This window comes from Gnatocerus cornutus, chromosome 8 (genome assembly GCF_029298725.1).
Source record: "Gnatocerus cornutus isolate USDA-ARS CGAHR chromosome 8, icGnaCorn1.1, whole genome shotgun sequence".
In the NCBI taxonomy this organism is placed as follows: Eukaryota; Metazoa; Arthropoda; class Insecta; order Coleoptera; family Tenebrionidae; genus Gnatocerus; species Gnatocerus cornutus.
In genome coordinates this window covers 10,754,907-10,780,345 of record NC_142240.1, presented here as the reverse complement: position 1 = coordinate 10,780,345, position 25,439 = coordinate 10,754,907, and the positions used below count along the sequence as shown (strand labels likewise).

The window sequence follows — 25,439 nt, the reverse complement described above, 5'->3', positions numbered from 1 at the left end:
TGAATGCTTCACGCAACTCTTGAAGTTTCTTTTGAAGTTGGATAAAAACTCGCAACCGACAAATATGTTCGAGAGAAGTTTGGAAGGCTCTGAACACGTACATAAATATATAAAAAGGAAGAGAGAAAATTCTGAAGAGGAAATTCGAACAGACGTTGACCGATCCACTCGGGACTCCGAAACAAAAAATAAAACTTATCTTGTACGTATTTAATAATACAAACGGGAAAACGTTTTAAGTTTTTGTCGTGGGATGCTTATTAAATTTGCTACGGGGATAAATTGTTTTCGAGTGCGCGAAGAAAAATGGTCGATACTAATACCGGACGATTGCGAAGAAAGACAATAAGAGGGTATATAAACACTGGTGGGAGCCTAATAAAGAAACTCCGTTCGTTTCAAAAGAAATAACCTCAAGCGACACCGCAGGGAGAACTCTACCATTATTAGTTAAATTAATGTTTGGAACCTGCATTTTCATCACACAATTGACCCTTGACGAGACAGCTAAAATTGGTGGATGCGCCGGGAAAGCGGAATTTCACTAACATTCATTTTACGCTTGAGAAGCGAAGTATTCACTCCCAAATTTTTGTTAACCGCACCAAAGTTAGAATTTTTAATAACTCAGAGTGATCGCGTTGAATTTCCACGTTCAAATTTGTTGCTGCATAATACCATAAACCTGTCCGACGCTTCTAATGGTAAATTGCAATTAACCTAGAATAAATCAAAATATATGTGGATTTATTTATGGGATTTACTGCACGCACGTGTATATAAATTGACCATGCAGCAAACAAATTGGCGTTTATTGCAAGCGGAATTTTTGCCGGTTGCGGGGTTAAATTCCTGAAGTCTGCATTTGTTGCACTTAATGAATTTATTTTAAATGACGCTTGAGTTGCAGGGGTTTATGTGAGGAAAGTCTTCTTTTATATTGCCATGAGATAAAAAGTTTGTAAGGCATTCCTGCTTAATTTTGCTCTGTAGAGCGCTCGTAACAATTAACAAATTGCGAGTGCCAAGTTTTATGCCGGCTTGTATAGATACTCTCTGCTGACATTAACGGCGAACGCTGCCACTCTCTTTTAACATTCATTTTATACCAGCTTGCATAATCCTATAACGGGATTGGGCTCTTAAATCTTGGAATAACTTATGTATTCCAGTCAAGACTGATTTATTCCATTTCGTACGTTAGCCTTTTAACGTGAATTTCGTCATTTATCCAGTGCGGCAATGATATTTTGGCGCGTCGGTCTTTGCCGATTTCTTGGTATTTTAACTCGTCCCAGGACAGCGGTTAAACCGAAAAATATTTAATGCCCACCGAAAAAGTTAAAAAACTCAATTAGAGTAACAAGTTTGTGGGTATTTTGCCCTAGGGCATTCGCCCTTTGATAACGTTTTAACCCTTGCCTTGTTTCCTGAACTCATAAATATTGATTAGGTAACTTACACATGGCATCCAACAAGGTCGCTTCTGAAAAACCCTTTTGAAAATGGGATTCCGCTGATTAGCACGTCCATCTGCAACAATGTCAGTTTCACGTCCGTCTGTTTGAACTGACCACATCAAACTTGCTTACTCATTACACAACTAATCCATTTGTAATCCTCGAGTCAAGCTTGCATTGTCAATTAACAAGTACACGACCACGTGAAAAATTACCATCGATTTTAAGGAAATCCATTTCGGTACTTTCCAATTAAAATAATCGGGATGGATTGGATGATGGATTAACCCAAACAATGGTGATGCACCCGCATGCACACCGCTTGTTATAATTGAAGATTAAGCCCTTTTGGCATATGGACTAACTCCACTGTCGAGATTATAAGATTAGCGAAGCCCGGACGGACTTAACCAATCATTAATATTTTCACTGGGGGAAGCAGGTATGGTTTAATTATTAATTTGTTTTGATTAGAAAGGTGCGTGGATAATAGAAAGTTTTGCAGGGGATTCAACGGCTTAGGTTTTGTGAATTTTTAATTAAGAGGCGGGTAGCGAACAGATTATCTTATACCAACTATTTTTGTTCCCACATTAATGATTGTTTCCGCATCAACCGCAATTAGCAGCGGTACAGGTGGTTACAAAGAGTAACGAATAAATAAAGCATGTTCTTCCAATTATCGTGATAACTATAATTAAAGAACAATTACAACTTCCTTTGAAACCACGAGTCGTGTAAACGTACACTAATTTTCCTCCACGAGTTTGATAGCATCTTGAAAGTTTTTCGCCAACAAAGACACCCAATTTTCGTTATGGAATATGAAATGAGGCTTTTGGGGAGTTAAATGAAATTTACCTTACAATAGTGCAAACTTTAATGCGTGAGTGAATTCGTCCGAAAATGGGCTCATCCTCGCGTGCTGCGTGAGCGCCTCAAGTGCCATAGAGAAGTCTTTATGGGTCCACCACGTCCCATCGTCTAACCCCGATCTCTGGTGGGTCCTTATTATTCAGCTCAAGATCCGGCAGGGCCATAACACCCAAAACTGTAACGTTATACGCGAAATAATTTGATAACGAGTTCATGATCGAGCCTTTTCAAAATTTCATCAAGATGATCGCGTTAATCATTCTTGTCGCGAGGAGGTTATTGATTAAAGAATAAAAAATAAGTGGAAAGCACGACGCAGACGGAAGAACGCAATATGGCCCCGAGCTATCTGTAACTACACGGCTGAGGTAGGGGTAATAACGTCTAATCTCCAGGGTCTCATTGATAATTATTATAACAAGAGAGGGCGGAAACGGAGAGGGCGAGTTCAGAGGGCACTCTCGGGCCTCTGGGTCACAACTTCGTCAACTAAATTCCTCTGCAATGCCAATTATTTACACCGGCAGTCGAATCTGGCGCAAATATTGACGATCGTTTTACGGACTTTATGGAACATGCGGACAGAGGGTTCCGACTATAACGTTTAAATTGTGCCGTTTATTTCCTAAGTTTAACACTCGGAAATTCATAGACGAACATGTGCTAGAGGTCTAATGGACATCAATGTTAACAGACCAAGACTTGCTCGCACTCGCTCAAACCTAATAATAAATTCTATTTCGGAAATATATTGCCAATGTCAATACTCATAAAGCAAATGTTTGAGAATCGATTCAGCCGATCGCTGCTACCAAAAATACCACTGACGGGCGCTCGGAAATTTAACAGATTTCAAATTTCATCTCTAAACCGGTTTGAACGCTTTTGGTATTATTAGAACTAGAAAATTAATCTTGACTACCAAAGACCAAAAGTTCTTGAGAAATACAAGCAAACTTTCAGTCCTTGCGACTATTTTGCTTAATTCCACAAAACCCCTTAATCCATAAAACCGGAAATTGAAACTTTACCTCGCGACTTTTTTTGTTCTCAAGTTCCAACTTGGCACACACGTTGCAGTCATATTAAGATGATAACTTTTGAAAGTGATCATTATAAAGCGCACATAAATTCAAAGGTTTACGTCATGTTTAAGACACAGAAAGTTTGCTTTCTTCCAGTAAGGATAATTTACATCGTTGCAAAGTGAGTACATGTATGCACTTGTGAATATTAAATTGTTTCCGACCGTCGTGTTTTATTCAGTAATTTATGAATGCCGGAAATGAATATTACAGTATTACTTACAAAGTTCTGAATTTCGCCGCAGTCGTTTTGCGTATCACACGTTAACTCGATAAATTGTTTCGATTTTAAGTTGAGAGTGAATAACTCGAGTTCCGAAGTTATTTCAATGTGCATAAATATCCATCGCATCAATGGAATTAGAAGTTCAGTTGGGATTTGTGAAGTTGTGCAGTCATTCATTGGGTATTAATAGTGATTCATATTGATAACAATTTAGTTTTTTATAGGGGTCAATAATTACACTTTGATACGCACTGTGATTGTGTCTCCGTAAAATCAGCTCGTTTATGTGGGCACTTTGTATTCCCGGCAGCCCCACTGTGTGACATAAAGCAGATATTCCCTCCACAAAGACAAAAAGACGCCCAAAGCCCATGTATTTATTGGCTATAATTTTATTTTATTGCCAAGAAGTCTTTATATTATTTCCGCCATATTGGCACGATAGAATGCGTTCGTGCCTGGATTGATAGTCGTACGAAAGTTTTATAGTGATTAACCCATCTAGAATTCTGATTTAATCGCACGAAAATCGATGAATTTTTCCGCAGGACAGCATTAGCGCCCATCGGAGTGGAAAAACAAGAGAAGGTACATTTTATTGCTGTATGATTGTGGTTGGATGCCAGGCAGGTTCGGCAATCAGGAGCCATGGGGGAGGCGTTTAATTCTTAGCCGGGGGCGCAATGGAAACGGGGGTCGGAGCACTTTACTGCGATCGTGTCTGGGGTCCGATATCGGCACTCGCCCCAGGACAACAGCAGACCGACGCTGAGTACCAAGTTGTCCGTTACTTCATTAACAGTTTAGACGTGGGAAATCTGACGATGGTGTTTCAGAAGTTGATGGTCATCCATCAATCTCGCGGCGATAAATTTTTATTTATACCTGCCATAACTGATAATTTTGCTGAAGAAAAGTCCCAAACGTGCTCGAGTGGCCGCCAACCGAATTCCGGAAATTTTCATTAATTCTGATTGTGTATGAAGAGCCCTTTTTGTCTGGAACCTGTAAAGTCGCAATAATTAGTTGCAAATGCGGCGTCTACTTAAAACAGACACGGCATTGTCTTCCCATGACGAGAATAACTCATCGCAACAACTCATTAAGAGTAACGGTGTACACACAAGTCAAGTTGTCAAAACTAGCGGCGGCGTCTTCCAACTTATTGTTGGAGTTGCACACCGAGGGCCTGTTCAAATATAGCGCGTGACAGCCGTCTCCACCCTCGACGTACACCATCTTGCAGATATTACTGATAAAAGCCGTGTCATCTGCCATGTAACTCGTACTCGAGCTTGTTGAACGAGCAGTGTTTTAGGGCACCTAATCGCCCTTGCGACTGTTTTTTGTTGTAGAAAGTTGGATTTAATTCTTAGCCCCCGGCCAGTCTTCGGGGAACTCTAACAAATCTCTTCTACATACTCAAGATTCCATATCTCTTTCCTCTCGATCGCTCTACTATAAAAAAGGGAACATCGCAGGAGCACATGTGTCCCTTCTAAATGTTGGCTCATTTGTCATCTCGCCGTTTTTATAGAATCACTTGGAGATGGGTCTTCCGGAACAAATTTCCAACAATAACTGTGTTTGTGCGACAAATAAACAACAAACATTTTTTCACTGTAAATTGCTTCATCTTAGCGTAACCGTCGCGTGCTCGTATCCATAACACTTTACACTCCTTCACAGACACCGCCTGATAATACCTTATTCTTTAATCTATTATGTTACGAAGTGCATCCCAACACGAAGTTGTAGATAAATGGTACCGTCGCGACTTTACCAGAAGCTATTACCACAACGACGCGCAAAGTTAAGACCTACCGGAATAAGCTTTAGACATGGCATCATCCTTCACGTATTTTTAATAACTCCTTGAGTTACTTTCTATTGAAAATGTGACACTTTTTCTTTACGAGTCAATTCCACGCACTTTTTCTGAGCTTTAGATGGTAAATGCACGCGAGACTTTAGATTTACGCGTCCAAACAACGCACTCGAGTCATCGAGCTCAATATGCGAACCGACTTAGGCGTGATATTCACACATTAACATTCATTTTGCAAGAGTTATTTGTGGCGCAGGACTTTTTAAATCGCAATGGTTTCTTTGTTGTCCAATCAGCGGTTTAACTTTAAATTGAAATATATTTATTCTTCCCATCGTCCATGTTTGTGTTGAATGGCAAGTACGTCTTATTCTTTGTGTGTCCACTTCAGTGAAAGATCGGCACATGTTAAGTGCAAAAAGATCTAATATTAGGACAGTCCTCGCAAAACAAACAAAGTGACATCGTAGGCCTCCGGAAGCATGTTTAACTTTCCTCAACTGTCAAGAGAGTTCGACTTGGACCAATATATCCAGAAGCTAACAGCTATTTCAATGCTTAATTTCTTTTGCTGTCCCAATAAACTGGTTTAATGTGTGCTCGTTTATTGTCCCTGAAGACAATAAAAAGTAGGAATCGATTGGATCGTTTCGTGAGGATTCGCATTGGAATTGAAAAATATTCATATTTCGTTTGTATGCCCGTTTCATTTGATATGATGCGAGATAGAACACGTAAACTATTCAAAGTAGGCTTACTAGCATCTAACAAACATTGCCGACGCTTGTAAGATGCAAATCAAGACCCGAAATCCCTTTCAGTGCGGTTGGGGGAGGCTTATTCAAATCTCTCAAGTTCAGGTGTTCTTATTCGTCTGCCACGTGTCCGCACTGAATCAATTCTTCCGACAAAGTAAAATGCAAGGAATCTCCATTAAACGTTTATGTTTGAATCCATCTTAAGTTTAAGTGCAACATAAAAATATACAATCAAGATATGAAAATAAGAGCTCGGTGAGACGCTTCGGGTAACAAAATGAACGATACGACAAAACCACATTTTACGATGCTCGATATTATTATAAGTGGTACGTAAAAGTTGCTGCCCCTGGTATCTATTTGCTGTGTAAATCAGGGTTGGAATTTATAGGGGCGCGATTAAAAAAAATTCATATCCTCTTTACGGTCTCCAATAAATATGCATGGCCGTTCTAATGGCTTTTAAAATTTTTATTTCTGTATCTTGGCCCATTTTACGGCGTCCCTTTGTGCGTAGGTATTCCTGCAAAAGACACTGCAATTAAAATATTCAAATCACCTCACTCGCTGCATAACGGTCTTTTGGGAAGGCCTCGATCTATAAACTCGCAGTTGTAAACATTTTATGGATCGTTATTCGCACGGACCTCCGCAACAGCTTAAATTATTGCGATCGCCGCTTCACCAGTCCGTTTTAATAATACATCAGTTGAAAACTTACTCAACGACTTAATTAAACTTGTAAGTTTTTGTCATGCGTTACTGCTGAATTTAGTCGAGCGAGAGCTTCAATTGGAAAAGTTCAAGACTGGAACTGGAAACCACAAATTCTCGGTGCAGTTACACTTCCCTAATCCGCTCTAGGCTTTATTTTATTCGAGCTCTTTTACTACTGTCCTAAATCCAATTCGCATTCAAACTGCACACGGAATTTTCTTATACGCAATCTTCTTCCAAGTGCTAACTTGCACACTATTTGGCCTAAGGACCAATCCTGTACTGAGACTATCTTCGCTCTGTTAGATAAATTGCCTCTTCCTTCAAGATTCTTTTACTTAAACAAGTTTGATTTACGGGGAAACTAAATTCAGGCGCTGCCGCCTTTCGGCAAAGGACGGGATAAAGATAAACACTTTTGCATTTTCTTGTTGTAATCAACTTTGCGACAGTGGGAATTTAAACGCACTGATATTTTCAAATTTCTTACATAAAGAGTCCCTACTTTTAATAAATTTTTACTTGTACGCCTCAGGAGGTTGAACGGAATTGAGTTTAAAACTTAACAACTTTGAAGAATGTGCACATATTTGGTTAGTTGATGAGATATATTACAGACTTCAAAGAAACGTCTCTTATCCTTTGAACAAAGTTGTTTTTTACCAATTATTTTGCGACTATTGCCGCAGCTCTCCATAAAATGTATCTTCCGTAAGATGCACTTTTACAAGCCCGACCATACTTTTGCTCTATTATTTCAAATTTACGATACCACAGCGCCTAGTATTTAAATTAGTGTCCGCAAAACTCTTTCCTGCGTCTGGAGTCTTCTTCATTATTATCTCAGCTGTTTGGTGTTGTCGTAAATCTCACTCTTTACGACACACGCTTATTCAAAAGATATTAATTTTTTAGCTTCGTGAATGATTTTCTCGCATGGATAAAACAATACTCTTCGTAATAAATATTCCAATGGTATGAAACAGTCGTTGAATGCGGCCATAAAACAGCCCTGCGGAACAGACTGGAATCAATGCATAAAGTATGGGGAACATATGCAGCAATCCTGCTTCCATTCCTGCTTACTGTTACGTTTACGCCCCTTACTTGTAAGCGGTCTGAAGAATGGATCATCAATAATTCATCTGATATTTATTGCCAATTTTATTTTCGCGTGCAGTTTATCGAAATTGGGGGCGCGAATATTTCACCGTTTATATAATTTGAGTTTAAAGAAAGCAGACAAAAGTCATAAAAACGTAAGATCACATTATTCGCTTGGTCGCTGAAGTGGACGGTTTGCGTTGGGGCGTAAGCTCATAGCACAACTTGTTGCAGCTAAATGAATGTTTTATAACGTTCGTTGCGGCGGTTTATGTCCGAAACTAGCGAACAAAACTGCGGTTTTTTTCACAAAAAATCAATATCGGTAAAAGAGCAGCTTGCTGATTTCGTGGAGGATTAAGTAAAGCTCAATTTAACAAAGGAATTTCATTTTGTACTCTGCAACTGCAGAAATATTTCTGTGAAAATTCTAATTAAACTAGAAACAAAAATCTGATACAATACGCTTGGAACAAGCCGCAGTAATTGGATTTTTGCTCGTTCGCTATTCATTTTCCATTTACACAATGCGACCCAAGGTGGATGCGTCGCGGATTTTTTTTATTAGACCTTATTAAAAAACAGATGCGATTGAAACAACAATGAGGAAGAAAAACAAGGGAATAATGTATAATGAGAAGCCGGTGACCTGGCAGTCTGGGGCACAAGAAGTCAGCACCAAAGACCCAGATCAAGAGCTCTAACTGAATAAATTGAAACGTTTCGCAGAAAAATACGACGTTTAGCAAAAACTAAATAATACATTTAGCCCAAATAGATTTTCCATCGATTAAAATTACGTATAAATTATTGAGTAATATTTACTGATCGGGTCACATTTGAGTGGAGTTATGCAAAAACTATCCAACCCACAAAATTGCAAAAAATAAACAAATACGATTTTTGATATACTAATACACCGTTCTTTATTATAAAGGATCCATTCAACCAGTATCCTAACTCTTAAGGCCACAATTTAAACCGTGCGGTACTAACCTCTGAAACCATTATTAATTTTAGCAGAAAATATGCAACCCACATGTTCCGTTTTTGCTATTTAAGGTCTAAACGATCAAATGAGCAATCCGTGACTATTTATACTTTAGAAAAAATTTCAAAAAAACGTATTATTTGATTATTTATATGATTATTTTTCAATCTAAAGTGTCTTAACGGAAGTACTTCTGTTGGAGAAGATCTTGATGGTTACAACGTCCAAACTTCAGATTTCGAAATTGGGGTAATTAGATTTCTCTGTTGTGAATATTATTGTTAATTATTATAACAATTAATAAATTCCAATCGCGTTAAAAACGTTTTTATTTATTTTCAAAAAAAATCTAACCCTCAAAATGTCAAGAAATTCATGTAAAGTGTTGAAAATATCTTCGAAAATAACATGAAAGTTCGTTTAGAAAAGTGTCTCAAAGGCAGAGAAAACATTACAGTAAACTTCACTTGTTCATTACTCTTTAAACTTAAAAAATATTTTCAAATCTTTAAGGTCGATTATCTCAAAACTATGTTAATGTGGGTTGGATGTTTTCTGCTTAACTGCGCTCATTTAGACAATTATTGCTAGTTGACCCAGCGCATCCACCATTTTTAAAGAATTTGCATGCATATTTTTGAATTACAAAATTTTTGTTTACACAACTGTAATCATTGCAGACAAAATAGTATATTAAGGCCGCCACTGATATGTGATATAAAATGAGGTAAAGTGCAAACATTTTGCAACAATATTGAGAACTGTGTCACCATAGATATAAATAAAGTTCTGGACTGTTTTTTACTTTTTTTAACAGCATACGTATTAAATTTAGAACTGATTTTAAATGCAAATTAAGTAGTAGCAGGAAATAACTCTTATATCAACATTTTTATATTTAGCTAAAATTTAAGCAACCATTCGAATCGAACTTGTGTCAATTCTTTCATAATTATTGATAACGCCTAGTGGTTTTATTTCTCAATGAATGAAGTGTTTCCAATTTTGTGTAGTATATAAATCCGGTAAAATCACTCATTGTCATCAGTACAAAAACCAGCGAAATGTTGTTCCCTGTCATTTTCATCTTTGTTTGCACTGCGTGGTCATCTTTAGCTGGTGAGTCTCCTTCAGTCTGAGAACTTTAAATTTTCATTGATAAATAGATTCAACTACGTGTCCAGTTCATGATGGTGCCACACCAGTGTACCTTCCAGGCCCAAATTGTACCTCGTTCTATGAGTGTTCAAATGGTCGTCCGGTTCTTTTGACATGTCCCGTTGGCACTCACTTTAGTTTAGATGTAGATGTATGCGTAGAGGGAGAAGATTGCTAATAGCCCGCTATTTTAAATAAAAATAAGTTTGTATTTGATATTTTTATTGCAACTGGTTAATGTAGAAGCCGTGTATCCACTCAGACCTTGACAAAAAATATTGTAAATGTGCGTCTTAAATCATGTAAGTCTGTTTAATGAGCCTACTGGAACCATAACTCACAACTTTGGCAATAAGCCTGCGAATGCATGCGACCATTTTTTCGCGTTGCCACTTAATAAATCACTCGAAAGTTAAAATAGCAACTTGTTTTAATTGTGGAAAACTATAAATCACCGCATTTTGACTATGATTGAAATCCAGTTAAGCAGATAAATGGTTTTTCTCGTGCGAAATGGGAAACCGGCCGGCGAAGGGAACGTCGAGAACACAATACGCGAGTAAAAATGGTATCGGTGTCTGAACAATACTCACCAATCTCACTACAAAAGACGAGGGAACGGTCATCAGAATCGAATCATGCCGAGGATTTCCATCCGTGTGCGTGAGTAGCGTCGTGATGGACATTGCCTCCATGACGTCGTGATTACGGGAGACGCCATGGGTGCACTTTTATTAGAACTTTTCCGGGAAATTCTACAAGCTTTCCAAGCACGTAAATAATATTGAATTTACAATGATTTTGGATTAGGGCTCGGCTCATAAAAGGACCGAATAAAACTGGGTCGATATCTATAACTATAAAACTGATACAGAAAATATGTCTGCAATAAAATTTGAAGTGTATTAAAGTGGAGGACTAGAGACCCGCATTATGGACATAAAGATGACGACGGTTTTACGACAAATCGAATTTTTTCTTCTCCTCCATAATTCAAATCAGAATTTCGCCAACACGCATCACGGTCAAGTTCGAGCCTCTCTTAATTGGAGTGTGTGAAATCCGATGTTATCGGTGCGTTCAGCAGCGGTCGGGAGTGCACCACCTGCTAAGATACGTCTAATAAATCCATCAGCTTCTAACCGGGTGTCGACGCGATATCTCCAACTACTAACCCTACTTACCGGCAACAAATCACGCTGATATGCCGCGAGGTTAACGAGAAAACAAACGGAACGCTAATGGGAAACAACATCAGGACCGGACCATCGTGACTATCGAAAATTTTAATCACTTCATAAAGGAGACGTTGCAGGCGGACCAGTTTCTTTCGAAGCGAAAATTCAAATCAAATTTTAAATCTACATTGCAGAAGTCTTCAGTTAAGGGGATTTCAGGCAATTGCAATGTAAAGTTATAACACAATACCTTCGGTTGATATATCGTTAATTTTTAGAGCAAATCCGGGCTGAAAATCCACGTAGGGTGGAAGATAGAATTAAAATTGGGTTTTTGTTTTTACTATCAAAAATACAATTTATTCGCAAACCCCAAATTTCGTCAAAAAATGCTGACGCGCGTTTCGATAGCAATCAGAGCGATGATTAAACTAAGTTTAAATTTAATCTTAAAATTAACTTAAAGTAAAAAACTAATGTTAGTTTTATCATCGCTCTGATGATGGTCGGATTGCTATCGAAACGCGCGTTAGCATTTTTTGACAAAATTTGGAATAAATTGTATTTTTGATAGTTTTTGTCAACATCAAGATTTGATCCAATAAATTTTCCTGTTTTTACCTCTTTTCTGGTATTGTCATTCAAATATGGGTGTTTTACTATTTTTAATATTTAGAACACAATCCTTTTAATTTGGAATCTAAACTGCACGCTGAGAGACCTCCAACGACGACAGTAAAATCTCATTTGTCTTCAATATCAAGGCAAATTCGCCCGCTTTTGAAGATCCCAAGCTGTATGTGGCCCTTCCTAAATGATGCGTAAAATGAACTAAAAATTCCGTTACCGTTATTTTAATCACTTTTACTCGGTAAGAAATGCAGTTGAATGACTTTGAGCAGGGAGTTTAATTTTCTCTGCGAAGGAGATGGAATGAGAGAGGTGATTTTACGATGATGAATGAGACACATGCTGGTTCTACACCGTACAATGCCGATATTGATACCAAACATGCCGCCATGTTGTACTCGCAACGTGTTGATACAAGCGCGGTAGTTGATTGAGATAAATAAATTAATTAGAAAAAGATTAACTAGAATGTCACACCCGTGGAGCTGGAAAGTGAAAAATTAGGTCGAATATGTTTATTATTCCGTTTCTTGCCGTTTTTTGAGTAAAAGCACTCAGGACACACACAGAATATGAATTAATCATGCCGCTTTTTCACACTTCGGAGGAAATGGATTTTTTTAACATTTCATTTAATTGAATTTGGAACAAACTTTAATCGCGTGAAAAACTGTCCCCCTGTCCCTATAAAAACAAATCATAAAAATTTAACGATCCCGTGCGTTGTAATAATGTATTGCTAATGCCTCGTACCTTGAGTGAAAATGTGGCAAAGGTGCATTCCATCGGTATTTATGGTATAATGGCACAGCGCTAATGTAGTTGTTATAAATTGAAAATGTCTGCACCACAACGGCCACAACCATAAACTAGTCCCGAAAGCCAACCGCAAACCTAACCTGCGTTGATAGCTCACATGAGAGCAGGTACAAGTAGAAGTTGAGACTGTGGTTACAGTTTTGCGGCGCGCATTCGTCAATAGAAGCTTGCATAAATCCAATATCCCAAACAAAATTGCATTTGCATAATCTTTCGATTATGTCTCTTCCCCTAACCGGACGAAAAACAACAATTGTAACGGGATTTGGTCGAGGGGGTAGAAATTGAAATATCTTCGACCGGAGTTTTGCCGCCAACGATAAATACAATTCTCCCAAAACCCGCTTCTTCTAACAAGAGACCTCTTAGATAATTAGTTTAGAAGCTGCGGTGTCATCGACGACGTCTTGTTAAAACTTGTTACAGTCTTCGAGTTCATGTTTGTCTTTTGTGCTGTGTACAAAATTAAGGACTCCGTTGTAGGAAATAATTTCGATTCTTACCAAGCCTCCATTCAATTAGCTTTAATTAACAATGAAACGTCAAGACGATGGTTGGATTTCATTCCTACCCCTTAACGCGTTCTCATAATTGCATCAGACTTGGCGGTCGCCCTTTAATGAGTGATGGAACCCTCGAGATGCCTCCTAGGAATTTCAGTCCGGCTCTGCAGTGTCGTTCAGACAAATTTCACTGTCAATTGAAGTATTACACGCATCGGAAAGTCAATTTTCGAACGCCTCAAGACATGCAGAATGCCATCACTCGCACTTCTAAACTTAATAGGGGCCTGGGGCGACTTCGTTTAATTGCTGATATTGCCGCGGTTTTTCTAGGCTCAGGTGGCCTATTGTGATTGACTACAATTATATTGTGTGTAATGTAGCAACAACACCACTGAATGGAGAGTTTCACTTTGACTTGAACGGCTTTAGGAATGAATCGACGTGTACGCTGCAAATTATACGCTTACTTGACGGTATTTAGATCGTCTGAATATGTACTCAAACGGCTTTTGTATTGTATGGGATTCAGTTACACAACAGAACGCTCGGCGAAATTTCTAAATACAATATTTGAGAACCACTACACAACTCTCGCGGACTAGAATTTTTACGGACTCGGTTCTCAAACCCCAGAATATAACGTGAAATTCACAGAAAATAGTCTTCTAAATTCCTACAAAAATGGTGAATGCGCCGAGTTTAGTCAATTCAAGTTTATAATGCCAATTATTCGAAAATTATCAAAAGCCAATTGAATCTGAGGAATTTAAAGAATTCTGGGCAATCTAGAAAATGTAAAAATTGCGTTATCTTTAGTTTGTGCAGTGTTGCATATTGTTGGCTTTTTAATGATGATATAAGTCAGTGTGTGGCGTAGACCCCCCATAAACAATCCGCCTCCACATTCCAGGCGCAAAGAGTCACGTTTGGCAAACGATATTCGCTCGTATATTTCGGGCAACATCTTAACTGAACTCGTCGCTTATCACAGCAATCTACAAACCCAATTTCCGAGTAGGAATCGATCTCTCAAATCAGCGCTTCCATGTAGCCCCACTATCAGCTTGTCACGCTTTTGCATCTCCTCCATATTTTATAGGCCGTTCTTCGGCACGACCTCCTTATCTTTCTGTCAAACTTATGTGCGACATGTGTCCTCGCAGAGAATCTGCAGCGTCGTTATTTATTTCCGCCGATTTCTCTTGTCTTTAAAAGTCACACGTCTTCCAAAAAAGCGAGCCGTGTCCGTGATAATCCAACGAAATTCCAAGTTTATTGTAAACAAACGAGGCATTAAATTTAACGGTTTTACGAGACGCAGTTCATAGTTGTACGATTGTGTGCGCAGCAATAATGTTTTATGCCTCATTATATAACGACGTAAAGTCAAGGAACACGTGCCTGATGTCTTTTAGTAAGTTCCCATCAAAGTCAGGCGTAATCAATAGTTTGCAACGGTTTTTTCCACCTGAGCCTTGTTGCCAAATTAACCTCGCTTCACCCGGAGGCATGCTGTTGATTAATTTCGCAATAAACCAAATTTCGTTGATTGTGTATACCAAAGTTGTGTAAATGCGTCAGAAAAGCGCTACATGTTCAACGCGAGTTTCCCCCAGCAATTAATAAATTAATATCTAGCAGCAACGCAACTGCAGATTTTAATGTAATAACAATCATAAGCAGAGCACTGCTGCAAATTTATTGTTAACGTAACTAGCATTGGGACGAATTAGCCGAAAATCCCGGAATATATTTTCCCCCGTACCGCGATGATGGACTCATTCCAAAGAAAATAAGCTCAAATCCTGTCACACTTTATACCCAAAGATTCATCGAGGGAACTATTCATGCGATACACACCTACACCGCCAAAATTGAATTACATCAATTTCGGCAGTGAAACCAGCCGAGTCGTTTTCAACCTTATAACTCAGGCTGTCGATAATTTTGAATAAAACTTTGAACGTGTGGAGTTGATTTATTCCATTACTCCAGTAAAAAATTCCAAAAGCGCAACAGCCCCGAAACCGCCCATTATTATCGAAACCCCCCCGATGTTACTTCTTTTATCAATAGCCTCGTTTCGCGCTCATTGTAAAGAACACGGTATCGAGCCACTTTTCTGGGGCAACCTATAAATCCGTCAAATGTGCCGGTTATAACCGACTTTTAAGTCTTATCGCTTGATTACATGTACATATCTTGCATTCATTATTGTTGTAGTGTTTATAATTTCACAAAGGATTAATTATACTCGTGCGCAGTATCGAAACTTTGTGGAGAAAACCTCGGATTGAAATTACATCGATCGCTCCGATTCCGCTTGGAAATAATAAAAAGCGGTAATTGGGTCCTAAGAGATACCCCTCCATGTAGAAGTTTTTACGAGCCCGATATTGGATTGTCCTTTACAGCCGTACAGAGCTCGCGTTTACGAGCAAAGTAAAAATTATCGTAAAAGATGTGTGCATTTGTCACGACAGGAATAGAAGCTTTTAACATGGAATTTCGACGATCCGTAAACCGACCGCGTTTATTAATTTCAAACGTTTTTTTTTCTTTTTCAGGTGAAAGTGATGTTGAGAGTCTCCAACCCCGTCGCCGGTTCTGAGCCCGCCTCCAACACATTCTTCAGCTTGGACAAACGAAAGAAGCAAGTTAATCTAATTGACCCATCTTCGTGCGGGGGTTCATCAGCACCGGAAGATCGCAGAGTTGGAGTTGCAGCGCCGAAAATGTTCGCTTTTGACGCTATCTTCTCTCAGGATGACTCGCAGGTAATTTGGAGGCAGACAGTAACGAGATGTTAACACAACTCGCTCTGTCAAACTCTAGTTATCTGTTCGACCTCATCATTTATCTCGCTGTGATTTTAACATAATTGAAATTTGTTTTGATTATGTTCGACTAAATTAACGGAATAGCAAAATATTTATCTCGATTTTCAGCGTTCAGTTAAAACCAGATGGAGTTATCAAATGAATTGCATTATTATGGGCCTATCTGGATGCAATGTAATTGATTGAGCACCCGCAACATAACAATGCTTAGGATACAAAAATCACTGCTTTCACATTTCTCATTACATTAATTTTTTGTAAAAAAGCGAGTTAAAAACAGCCCCAGTTAATCATTGTTCTGCTTGAATGGAGGTAAATGGTTTGTAAACGGTTCGTCTAAACAATGTCGGAAATTAAGTGAAATCAGATTTGTCGCAACTATGATTGTATGATCCTAAACTGACAGAATTGTGTATTCCCACAACTAAATAAATTTGTGCAGATCCCCATCATTAAACAGCTTCAGAGGTCGGTGTTAAGCAAGTCTTGGCATTAAGCGGAAGCCGTTTAATCGGTGCGTTAACCAAAAAAGGAACAATCCGCTCGTTAAATCAGCCCTTTGTTAAAAACTGACCCGTCGGCAGCTTCGGAATTCCGAATCAAATATCCCGGCAGTTTGTCGGATATTCCGGTATGGGGATGGCATTCGCTGACTATGTTACTTAATTAAATCATAGCCCGTTGATTAAATTTAAACCGTCGCTCGATACAATAAGAAAAATACGAGAGAAAATTACGGCGATTTATTGTTTATGTCGGTGGTGGAACTATGCACCCCTTGGCTTGATATCTCTCTCTTTGCAGGAGGGAACCAATCAAGCTGCAGGGGGACACAAATGTAAAAGTCGTGTTCAATCTTTTTAAGATTCGAGATTTCTTTGAGTGAAACACTCAATGTGCAACTCGGCTATTCTCTTTGGTGGTCTCTTGAAAGAAACACTCGCGTTTTTCGTACACGATTCACTGAGACATACTTCTAATGGAGTTTGCTGTATTGTCGTCTTCATCTAGTCATCAATTTTCGGGCCTTGGGAATGCGAAGCGACATTCTTAAGACTGAAGTTTAAAACGCTAAATAATAATGCCGCTCCTTTTCCCACTTTTCTATCGAGCTCATTACGCGTTCGTGATTAACCCCATAGTTATCACCCCCTTAATTCCATTCATGAAGTTACGAGGTCACAAAATATTAATACCAGCCCCCTTCTCAAGGTAAAGCTGGTAATAGCGATAAACATAAAGCGCGGCAGTATAGCCCATCTGCAAGGAACGTTAGGATAATGACGCCGATGACAATGCGGTCTTCATCTCGTTAAAATTGTTTATTACTCTCGTTCAATGCAGATTTTTCCCAAATCGACGTATGAAGCAGCTTTGCAGCCAATGCAGTAAGAAACTCCGCTATCGCATAAATTTGAAACTTGCGACGTTTTCCGATAGTTTTGGCTAGAACGCGAACAAAGCTTAATCTTTAATGCATGTTACACAAGTTATTAGTTTGTGGTTGTGGTATATTAAAGGGTACTTTGATTCTAGACGGAGGTGTGCTCAAGTGCTCTAACGGACGTCATCCATGCAGTCATCAACGGGAACGACGGTTGTCTGTTCTGTTTCGGACATGCAGGACTTGGTAAGTGACTCATGTTTTATTGATGGTGATCCTGAGAGGAAGGACTGTTTTGTTTCAATTAAATGAGAGCGAGAAAGGATAACCGAATGCGCTTTCTAATTAGACGACCCCAATCGGAACTCTGAAAAACTCAAATTCAATTCGCTTGATTCTCCAATTTATTAATCCCTCACCACCAAGATTTTTAATATGCAAAAGAAATTAACACGCCGCTCTTATAATTCATTCTATTCCTCTGGGACACCGCGTATAGTCTTGTATTAAGAAGCTTCACCAAATTCATTTAGGGCCCGCTGATGAAGAAATGAAATTATAGCCGCCGGTTGATGTGACAAAATACCGAACGGAACTGTATATAACTCGGAAATGAAAACGTTGCCTCAGGCTGGAACACCTGTCTGAAACTAATTATGATTAATTTTCGTTATTTGCAAAGATAATCAGTCAGTGAGGTAAAAGGAGACAGAGCTTTTTAATCGTAAAGTTTTAGCGACTCCGTTAATTTTCGGCTAATTAAGTGTGCAAACAGTGCTGAAGTAAGATTGATCTCCCCTGTATTAGCCCAATCTGTTAATTGAAAAACACGAGCTAGCTGTGTTGATAATTATTACTTAAATTAAACAGACTGTGATTAATTTCGGTGTCTCTGCGAGGGCTGATTTCGGCGACGGCTTTCTTCGATTCGGGGGCAAAAATACGCCCGAATTGAAACTGTCTGCAGTGCTCGCGGATGCAATTATTGGTCGTGACGTTTATTTTTAACTTAAAACGCATCCATTCGGTTGGTTGTTGATGAGAACATTTGACTGTGATCGGACTCTGGGGTGTCGTTACTCAGGTTATCCTCCCCCGTTATTTAACGTCGGAATTTACAGGTTCTCTCCCAACACATTTCAATACTATTTTATGCAAATTACGTCATTGGCCATTCATTGTAACACAACACAAAAGAATAAAACCTAGCTGATTTTTGATCCATTGCAGTTTGTTTTAGCGTAAAAAAGTGAGTTTTGCATTATTAACGTCTATTTGTCAATCGCGCAGAAATCCCAGCATGGAAACAATGCATCCGCGTGGGGGTACGCTAAAAATTTGCAATTTGATGAAAGTTTTTAGGCTGGAAAGCAGTGCATGCATAGCAAATACTGTATTGGATTCAGCCATTTTTCAGGGACCGATAAGCTTCCTAATCCCCTTCCTGAATAAATACCCCGTCTATAAAGAAAGATATCTACAGGATTACGTTATTTTCGAATCGTGCTGAATCAGAGGCATAGTCGCCCCCTAATTATCGGGATTCACAGTAACCGAACCTTTTATTTCAACCCCAACCACAATTAAACAAAGTTAACTGCCACAGCCGGTCTCTTACGACCCTCTTTTCATAAATAATAGCGAATGTGACGAGACACTTCTGTTCGGATCGTCTTGTCGACTGGGCTTTTTGCATTTTACAAGGCGCGTTTGCATGGAAATGGGTTATTACATGCAGTGTTATCCTGAAGGAGCAAACTTTTCCCCGTTCATTTAAATCTGGTTACTGCCTGCGAACTGCGGGAGCTACTTCAACACTAAATTTACCTTTAAAATAACTCAGATTGCATCAAAAGTCGGGAATAAATATGCATAGAGTCGTCTTTCAATTTTAACTCGAATATTCTGCGCTTTTAATAGCAAAATGTGTTTTTCAGGAAAGTCTTACACGATGCTGGGCACCCCTGAGAACGCCAACACCCTCGGCATCATCCCCTGTGCAATTTCCTGGTTATTCAAAGGCATCAACGAGCAAAAACAGAAAACCGGCGCGCGTTTTTCAGTCCGAGTTTCAGCCCTGGAAGTTTGTGGCCCCACGAACCAAATGCGGGACCTTCTCGCTGGATATGCAAACGGTAAGAAAAAAATCACCCGTTTAATTGCGAAACTTGGACAAGAAGTTTACCGCTTCCTCAGCATCCAGGGAATTAAAAAATAATTAATTTCTCACCCTTCCCCTTTTAATAATTGGTAATTTTTCGCGATCCCAAAGAATTTTAATCAGCAACTTTTCTGCCGTTGCAGTGGATTGCAATAAAGCGCAGATGGCGTCACCAGCTTGTGGTAATATGTAAGACACCTTGTAACATCCCCCAAAGTACACGCGCTGCTAATAAGGAGTTTTGCTCTTTGTTTCGCTTACGTGTCGTGGATAGGAATTGGTGTTAGCATATTTGCCGCAACGAAATAACAAAGTGGCGTGTTTCTGTAATCCGCTGTATTATTTTAGATACGACTTACATTTTCGGCTTGACATGACATTGCGACGTTGGAGGGAAAAGTCGGCTGTACAAGTCGACGTTTAAACAGCTTTTAGCCGTGATGTGGCTGGAATTGTGCTAATTGGCGACTTTCCACCGACGCCCCTGCTGCAACGGCAGAAAAGCATTACGATAGTAGAGAAACAGACGTCAAACAGACCAGTAAATAAATGGGAAAAACAAAGTTTAAACGGGGGCTCGGTTTGAAGAAATTTCATTTTGAAAATTACCTTTTCCCGGTTACGATAATTTTGCAAATAAGCCCCATTATATTTGCAGAATTCCGACTATCGAAAAATTACCATACACTTTTTAATTTTCCGCACGCAACTGTACATTTCCCTGCCATGTTACCTGCGACATTTGTCGACAGACCTATTAATTTCCGTTGGAAAACTCGAAACAAATCGTCACCAAAGATGTAATTATCTTACCACGAACATCAGTCATTAAATTGTCCTTTAAAGGATATCAACGCGAACTTATGACGATAATGAAGTGGACTATAACTTCAAGTTAAGGTAATTACCCGAATTAATTAAAGCCGAGCATAAATTCAAAATGTAGCGACGGCACGAAACTCATAAACTTGGGATCAGTTGTTACGCAGTACTTGAAGACGACGTTCTGATTTGAATTTAGATACCGATGTTTGCGTTCCATTGTGGCGTAATATGAATTACGTATAAACACATCAGAACTAGGAGTAAATTTGTCTGCTGTGCAGTCAAGGATAAGGCACTTGACAGGTGGCTTTTACTGATTTTAATTAAATCCATAACCACGAAAATTCTACTTAAAATCGTACAAAAAGAGATGCGACGATTTACACACGGAAGCACGGAAACATAATGCACTCACAGTTGTAATTTGAAGAAGAAAAGAAAGAAACAAAGAAAACGAGGTACTCTACTATTTCAAGGAAGTTTTCATTTCAAAACTGCAGAGTCAGAAAATGGTTCATCATATCGTTTAATTACAACTTGGCCAAGATCTCAAGCAAATCACCTGGAAACTGCTTTTGCTTTGGCAATGGTTGAAACGTGGCTTTATTTTCGTATCGCTGTCGCATACGTGTCTGTTTCTTTCACGGGCGCCGCTCCGACTATGATGGATGGTTGAACGTCTGAAGCATGATACCCCATACATCATTTTACCTTTGTTTATGTTTAATCTTTTCGCAGATATGCTTTTACAAATTTGTAAGCGTGTGTAAGGTGACGTACGGTATGTGAAACAGTGCACGCTGCTTATTAGCAAGTTTGCGTGGATAGGGAGGGATTTGCACAGTGGTGAAAATAGAGTTTCCTTTACATTGTCCTGTTTGCCTGTGTCTATTTACTGAGTGGCCCGTTTTGTTCCAGCAGACTCCGAGCAATCCCCCGGCGTCTACCTGAGGGACGATCCCTTGTTTGGCAATCAACCCCCGCACTGCGAACTGCGGGTGCCCACGGCGGAGAAGGCTGCACACTACTTAGACGCCGCGATAGAGTGTCGGGCACCCACTAGAGAAGACGCCAGGGATTCACATCTATTGTTTACGTTGCACGTCTATCAATACAGCGTCGCAGGGAAAGGGGGCGGTAAGTGGACATGCAAAAGAGAACCGACGATCGAAATTCGTGCCAAATTGCATTCGTTGTAATTGTTGGCGATCATTATAGGCTAAATTTATGATAATTGGATTTCTTATCGGCTCTCTTGTGCATATACTTCGCGATAGTCCCCAAGTTGGCGGCGTTATCTGAATTTTTTCCTGAAGTGAAAAATTGTTTCAGTCGCTGGAGGCAGGAGTCGCCTGCATCTGATCGACCTGGGTAATTCCGACCGAGGCAAAGCAAGTGGTGGAATCCCGCTTTCCGGCGTCGGAAACATACTTCTTGCAATATTCAACGGCCAGAAGCACTTACCTTACAAAGAACACAAACTGACACAACTGTTAAAAGACTGTCTTAGCTCGCTCACTTGCCACGCGGCCATGATCGCTCACGTGTCGCCATCCGCACAAAACTACTCCGATACCTTAACGACGGTGCAATTAGCTTCCAGAATCCACCGGATGCGAAGAAGAAGGATCAAGTTTGTTTCGGCGGGCACCGGAAACGGTTCTGGAGGAAGCTCAGGGGAGGAACCGACGCGGACGACGGGGACTAGCAGCGAGCCTGATCCTTCCAGCAGTGACCTGTCGGCGGACACGGTGATTTATGTGGGGCCAGCGGACGACGCCACCGACGGCGAACATCCTCCAGTTTATATACCGAGTCTTAACTCTGGGGATAACAGGTGTTCAATGAGTAAAGCTTTGAGAGGGTCGTGTGTGGAGCAGCGGCCGAGAGTTGTTAAGATCGAAGACAAGAATCATCGTCCCATTAAGAATCCGTGCCAAAGTAATAAAACTTCTCCGGCGCATACGAGTTCGCCGAAGTCGTCGCCCGGGAGAGTCGCTCCCAAAAGCAAGGATACTGTTAAACATTCAGTGAACGGAGCCAGCGACGAACAATGGATAGACGGACCGAGAATTTCTAAATCCAAAGTCGCCGAAGCGAGACATCTCATGAAGGAACCGTGTCACGTAAAGAAACGGGAGACTTGGATTGATGGACCTATGCAAGCGGAGAGTTCAGCCGGCTACGGGTACATGGATAGTCACAAAAAGAACATGATCAGAAAGTGGGTAGAACATCAAACATCACAGATTCAAAGATCCAAACACGTGCATCCTAAAGTTCCTGATCAAAAATCCTACAAGGAACCACTAAAAGAACTCACACAGTTCAAGACTTACGACGAGGAAGTTGTCAAAGCTCTGGACACGAAGAAACACGAAAATGTTGAAGAATCTGTGATAAGAACCGGGCTGAAGATGAGCGCTGTTAAAAACGACGCGATACCAGAGTGTCAAACGCCCGAAGAGCGGGACACTGCGGATGAAGATTTGGAAGACGAAGAAGAGGCAGTTGAGATCCCTCCAGCCCTCCCGTTAATCCAACCTTTGAGTAGCAGAGAAGTTTCACTTGAGAGCCTCGACATGCTTCTCAAAGAACGAATGTTGTCCAACGCCGAGTACAACAACTATCAAAACATTACGTATGAAGATAACAGCGACGAGGACGAAGTCCTCGAAATCATCGAAGTCGAAGAACCCCTGGAGCCCGTACCCACTCAAGACTGCTGCCTCCAAGTCACTGAAGAAGACATTGCGCTGTGTATGGGCTACATCGAAAACCCTCTTCCAGAAGTGGACCAAGAGAACCCCCTCGACCACCCTTTGCGCATCCTCAGCCAAGAAAATTTAACGGTTGTCTCCACATTCACCGACTCTATGTCGGTTTATACTGACTTGGAACGAATTTTACCGCGACATCGATACGACCCTCGTTATGGTCTTTGCAACGACGACTACGAAGACCCCGATAACCCTTACCCACGCAACGGAAACTTAGACGAAACCACTCAGAAGAAGTTCGACCAATTAGCACGTCTGCATCAATTATACACCAATAGATTAGCCAAAGCAAATGTAGCAAACTCAGAAACGTACCAAAAGCAGAAAGTGAATCGGACGCTTAGCCGCTGCGAATCGTTATCGTTGACGGATATGCTTTACGGTGGCGTTCACGATAACGGCAGCATCTACAGCGAGCCGGCTTACGTGCAGGAAAAGTTCTGCGAAAACTGTAAGATTAACATGTCGAGACCTGCGACAGCTCAGAATTGGTACGCCGACATGTATCTGTCAGCTAGCACTCAAGATTTAACCGAGAAGAAGTCTGACGGTTTAGGTGGTAGGTTTCAAAGGTATTGTCACAACTACGGCACCGACCACAATTTAGCTTATTTACGCCATCCAGATGGCGCGTCCAATCCGAATTTACGAGAGGAATCCAGGGTATGCGGTAACGACGCTTCGACTTCTGAATGTAAATCGTCAGCGCCGCCTCTACCGCCCCCCAATAGTCTTCCATCCGTCGAAAGAATGAACAGAGCCATCCTTAGTATAGAATCGGGCGTAACAGCCATTAAATTGACCCAAAAGTCGGAAGGATACGACAGCGGTCACGATTCAACCCCGAGAACATCGAAACACAGTCCTGCTGCTATAAGTAGAAGAGCCGAGAGCGGCTATGATAGCGTCGTTCGAGACAGTGAGAGCTCCAGCATCGACTCGGACACTAGCAGAATGTCGCATAACTTACACGGACGACGAGGTAAATGCAAACATAAACACGAGAAGTCCTTCTGTTCTTGGTTTCTTAACCCGTTTACTTGTAAATATATCGATGACCCCCCCGAAACGCACTTCTAGAGCTTTGTAGCCGGTCCAAATTAGCTGTTTCAATCTGTTACTTAAGACTGAATTGTGAAAGACGAGGGCTTCTCGTGGCAATTTGAACCCGACTCGTAGCTTGTGTGATCTCAGGAAGCCGAAGTTTTTAAAGCGACGAATTGTTGTCAACATTATGTTAAATTGTTGATCCATTTAAAGTTTACTCGAGGAATTGTAGAGTCACACTTTTGTACAGCTGATGTGATAACATTTTATCAGTTTAAAGACTTTTCATTCGTCACATATTTTTTCACGGAATTCCTCTTGTAAAAACCGCTTTTGTACGCGCATTTGTAATGTTACGCAACGAAACAGTATCAACCGTATACGTCGAAATGTGTCAAATTTATCTTTAGGATCATTTGTATCACTTTAATGTCGAATATTATTGTTTAAGATATTACCGAACTTGGCATGTAACATCTATTTTCGTATTATTATTTACTTCCTGCATATCATTAACTTTTGAGGGATCAAAATGATATCTTGCCAACTGACTTTCTAAATAGGTACTCCATAAGCTAAGACTGCTTGTCAATTTTGATCTCGACATCTAAATTTTATACAAAGCTTCTTTATATACAACTTGTAATAAACAACTTTTATTTGTGATAAACTGTAAGTAGTTGTAATCAAAGCCTTTTCGTTTGTTCGAATTTATATGAAATGTAAACTAGTGTAAATTTGTGTATTTATTTCTATTTTATACTGTTATTACTCATTTAAATTTATTTGTAAAATAGCTGTTAGATTATTGCAGTTGTATTAAGTATATAATAAAATATTTACAAAACCCCATCGTCTGTTAAAATCTGGAGGATCTACAAGATCAAATAAATGACCTGAAGCACATCTAAAAATACCCTTGACTGTAACTTAATAGCGGGTCAGTTCATATATCTCGAACGGTTCTTTCGATTAATATAATGACTAACTATGAAAAAAGTCCCTAAAAACTGAAGAACCGAGTTATGCCGATATCTAGTTTATTTGTAGAGCATAATTTAAGTGT

At 39.9% G+C, this 25,439-nt stretch overlaps 1 protein-coding gene across 3 annotated transcripts in view; it reads left to right on the top strand.

Moving 5' to 3' along the window:
* The window catches only part of LOC148169745 (kinesin-like protein CG14535), a 91,663-nt gene extending 66,479 nt beyond the window's left edge, over positions 1 to 25,184 (top strand). For 2 of the 3 annotated variants that reach the window (XM_088043415.1, XM_088043417.1), the window contains 5 exons: positions 15,904 to 16,113; positions 17,713 to 17,806; positions 19,498 to 19,695; positions 21,465 to 21,683; positions 21,879 to 25,184. In XM_088043415.1, the coding sequence (XP_087899541.1) occupies positions 15,904 to 16,113; positions 17,713 to 17,806; positions 19,498 to 19,695; positions 21,465 to 21,683; positions 21,879 to 24,406 (3,249 nt within the window). In that variant the 3' untranslated portion in view covers positions 24,407 to 25,184. The remainder of the gene's footprint in view (positions 1 to 15,903; positions 16,114 to 17,712; positions 17,807 to 19,497; positions 19,696 to 21,464; positions 21,684 to 21,878) is intronic. The other variant, XM_088043416.1, reaches the window with a different exon arrangement.
* Positions 25,185 to 25,439: the final 255 nt, after the last annotated feature.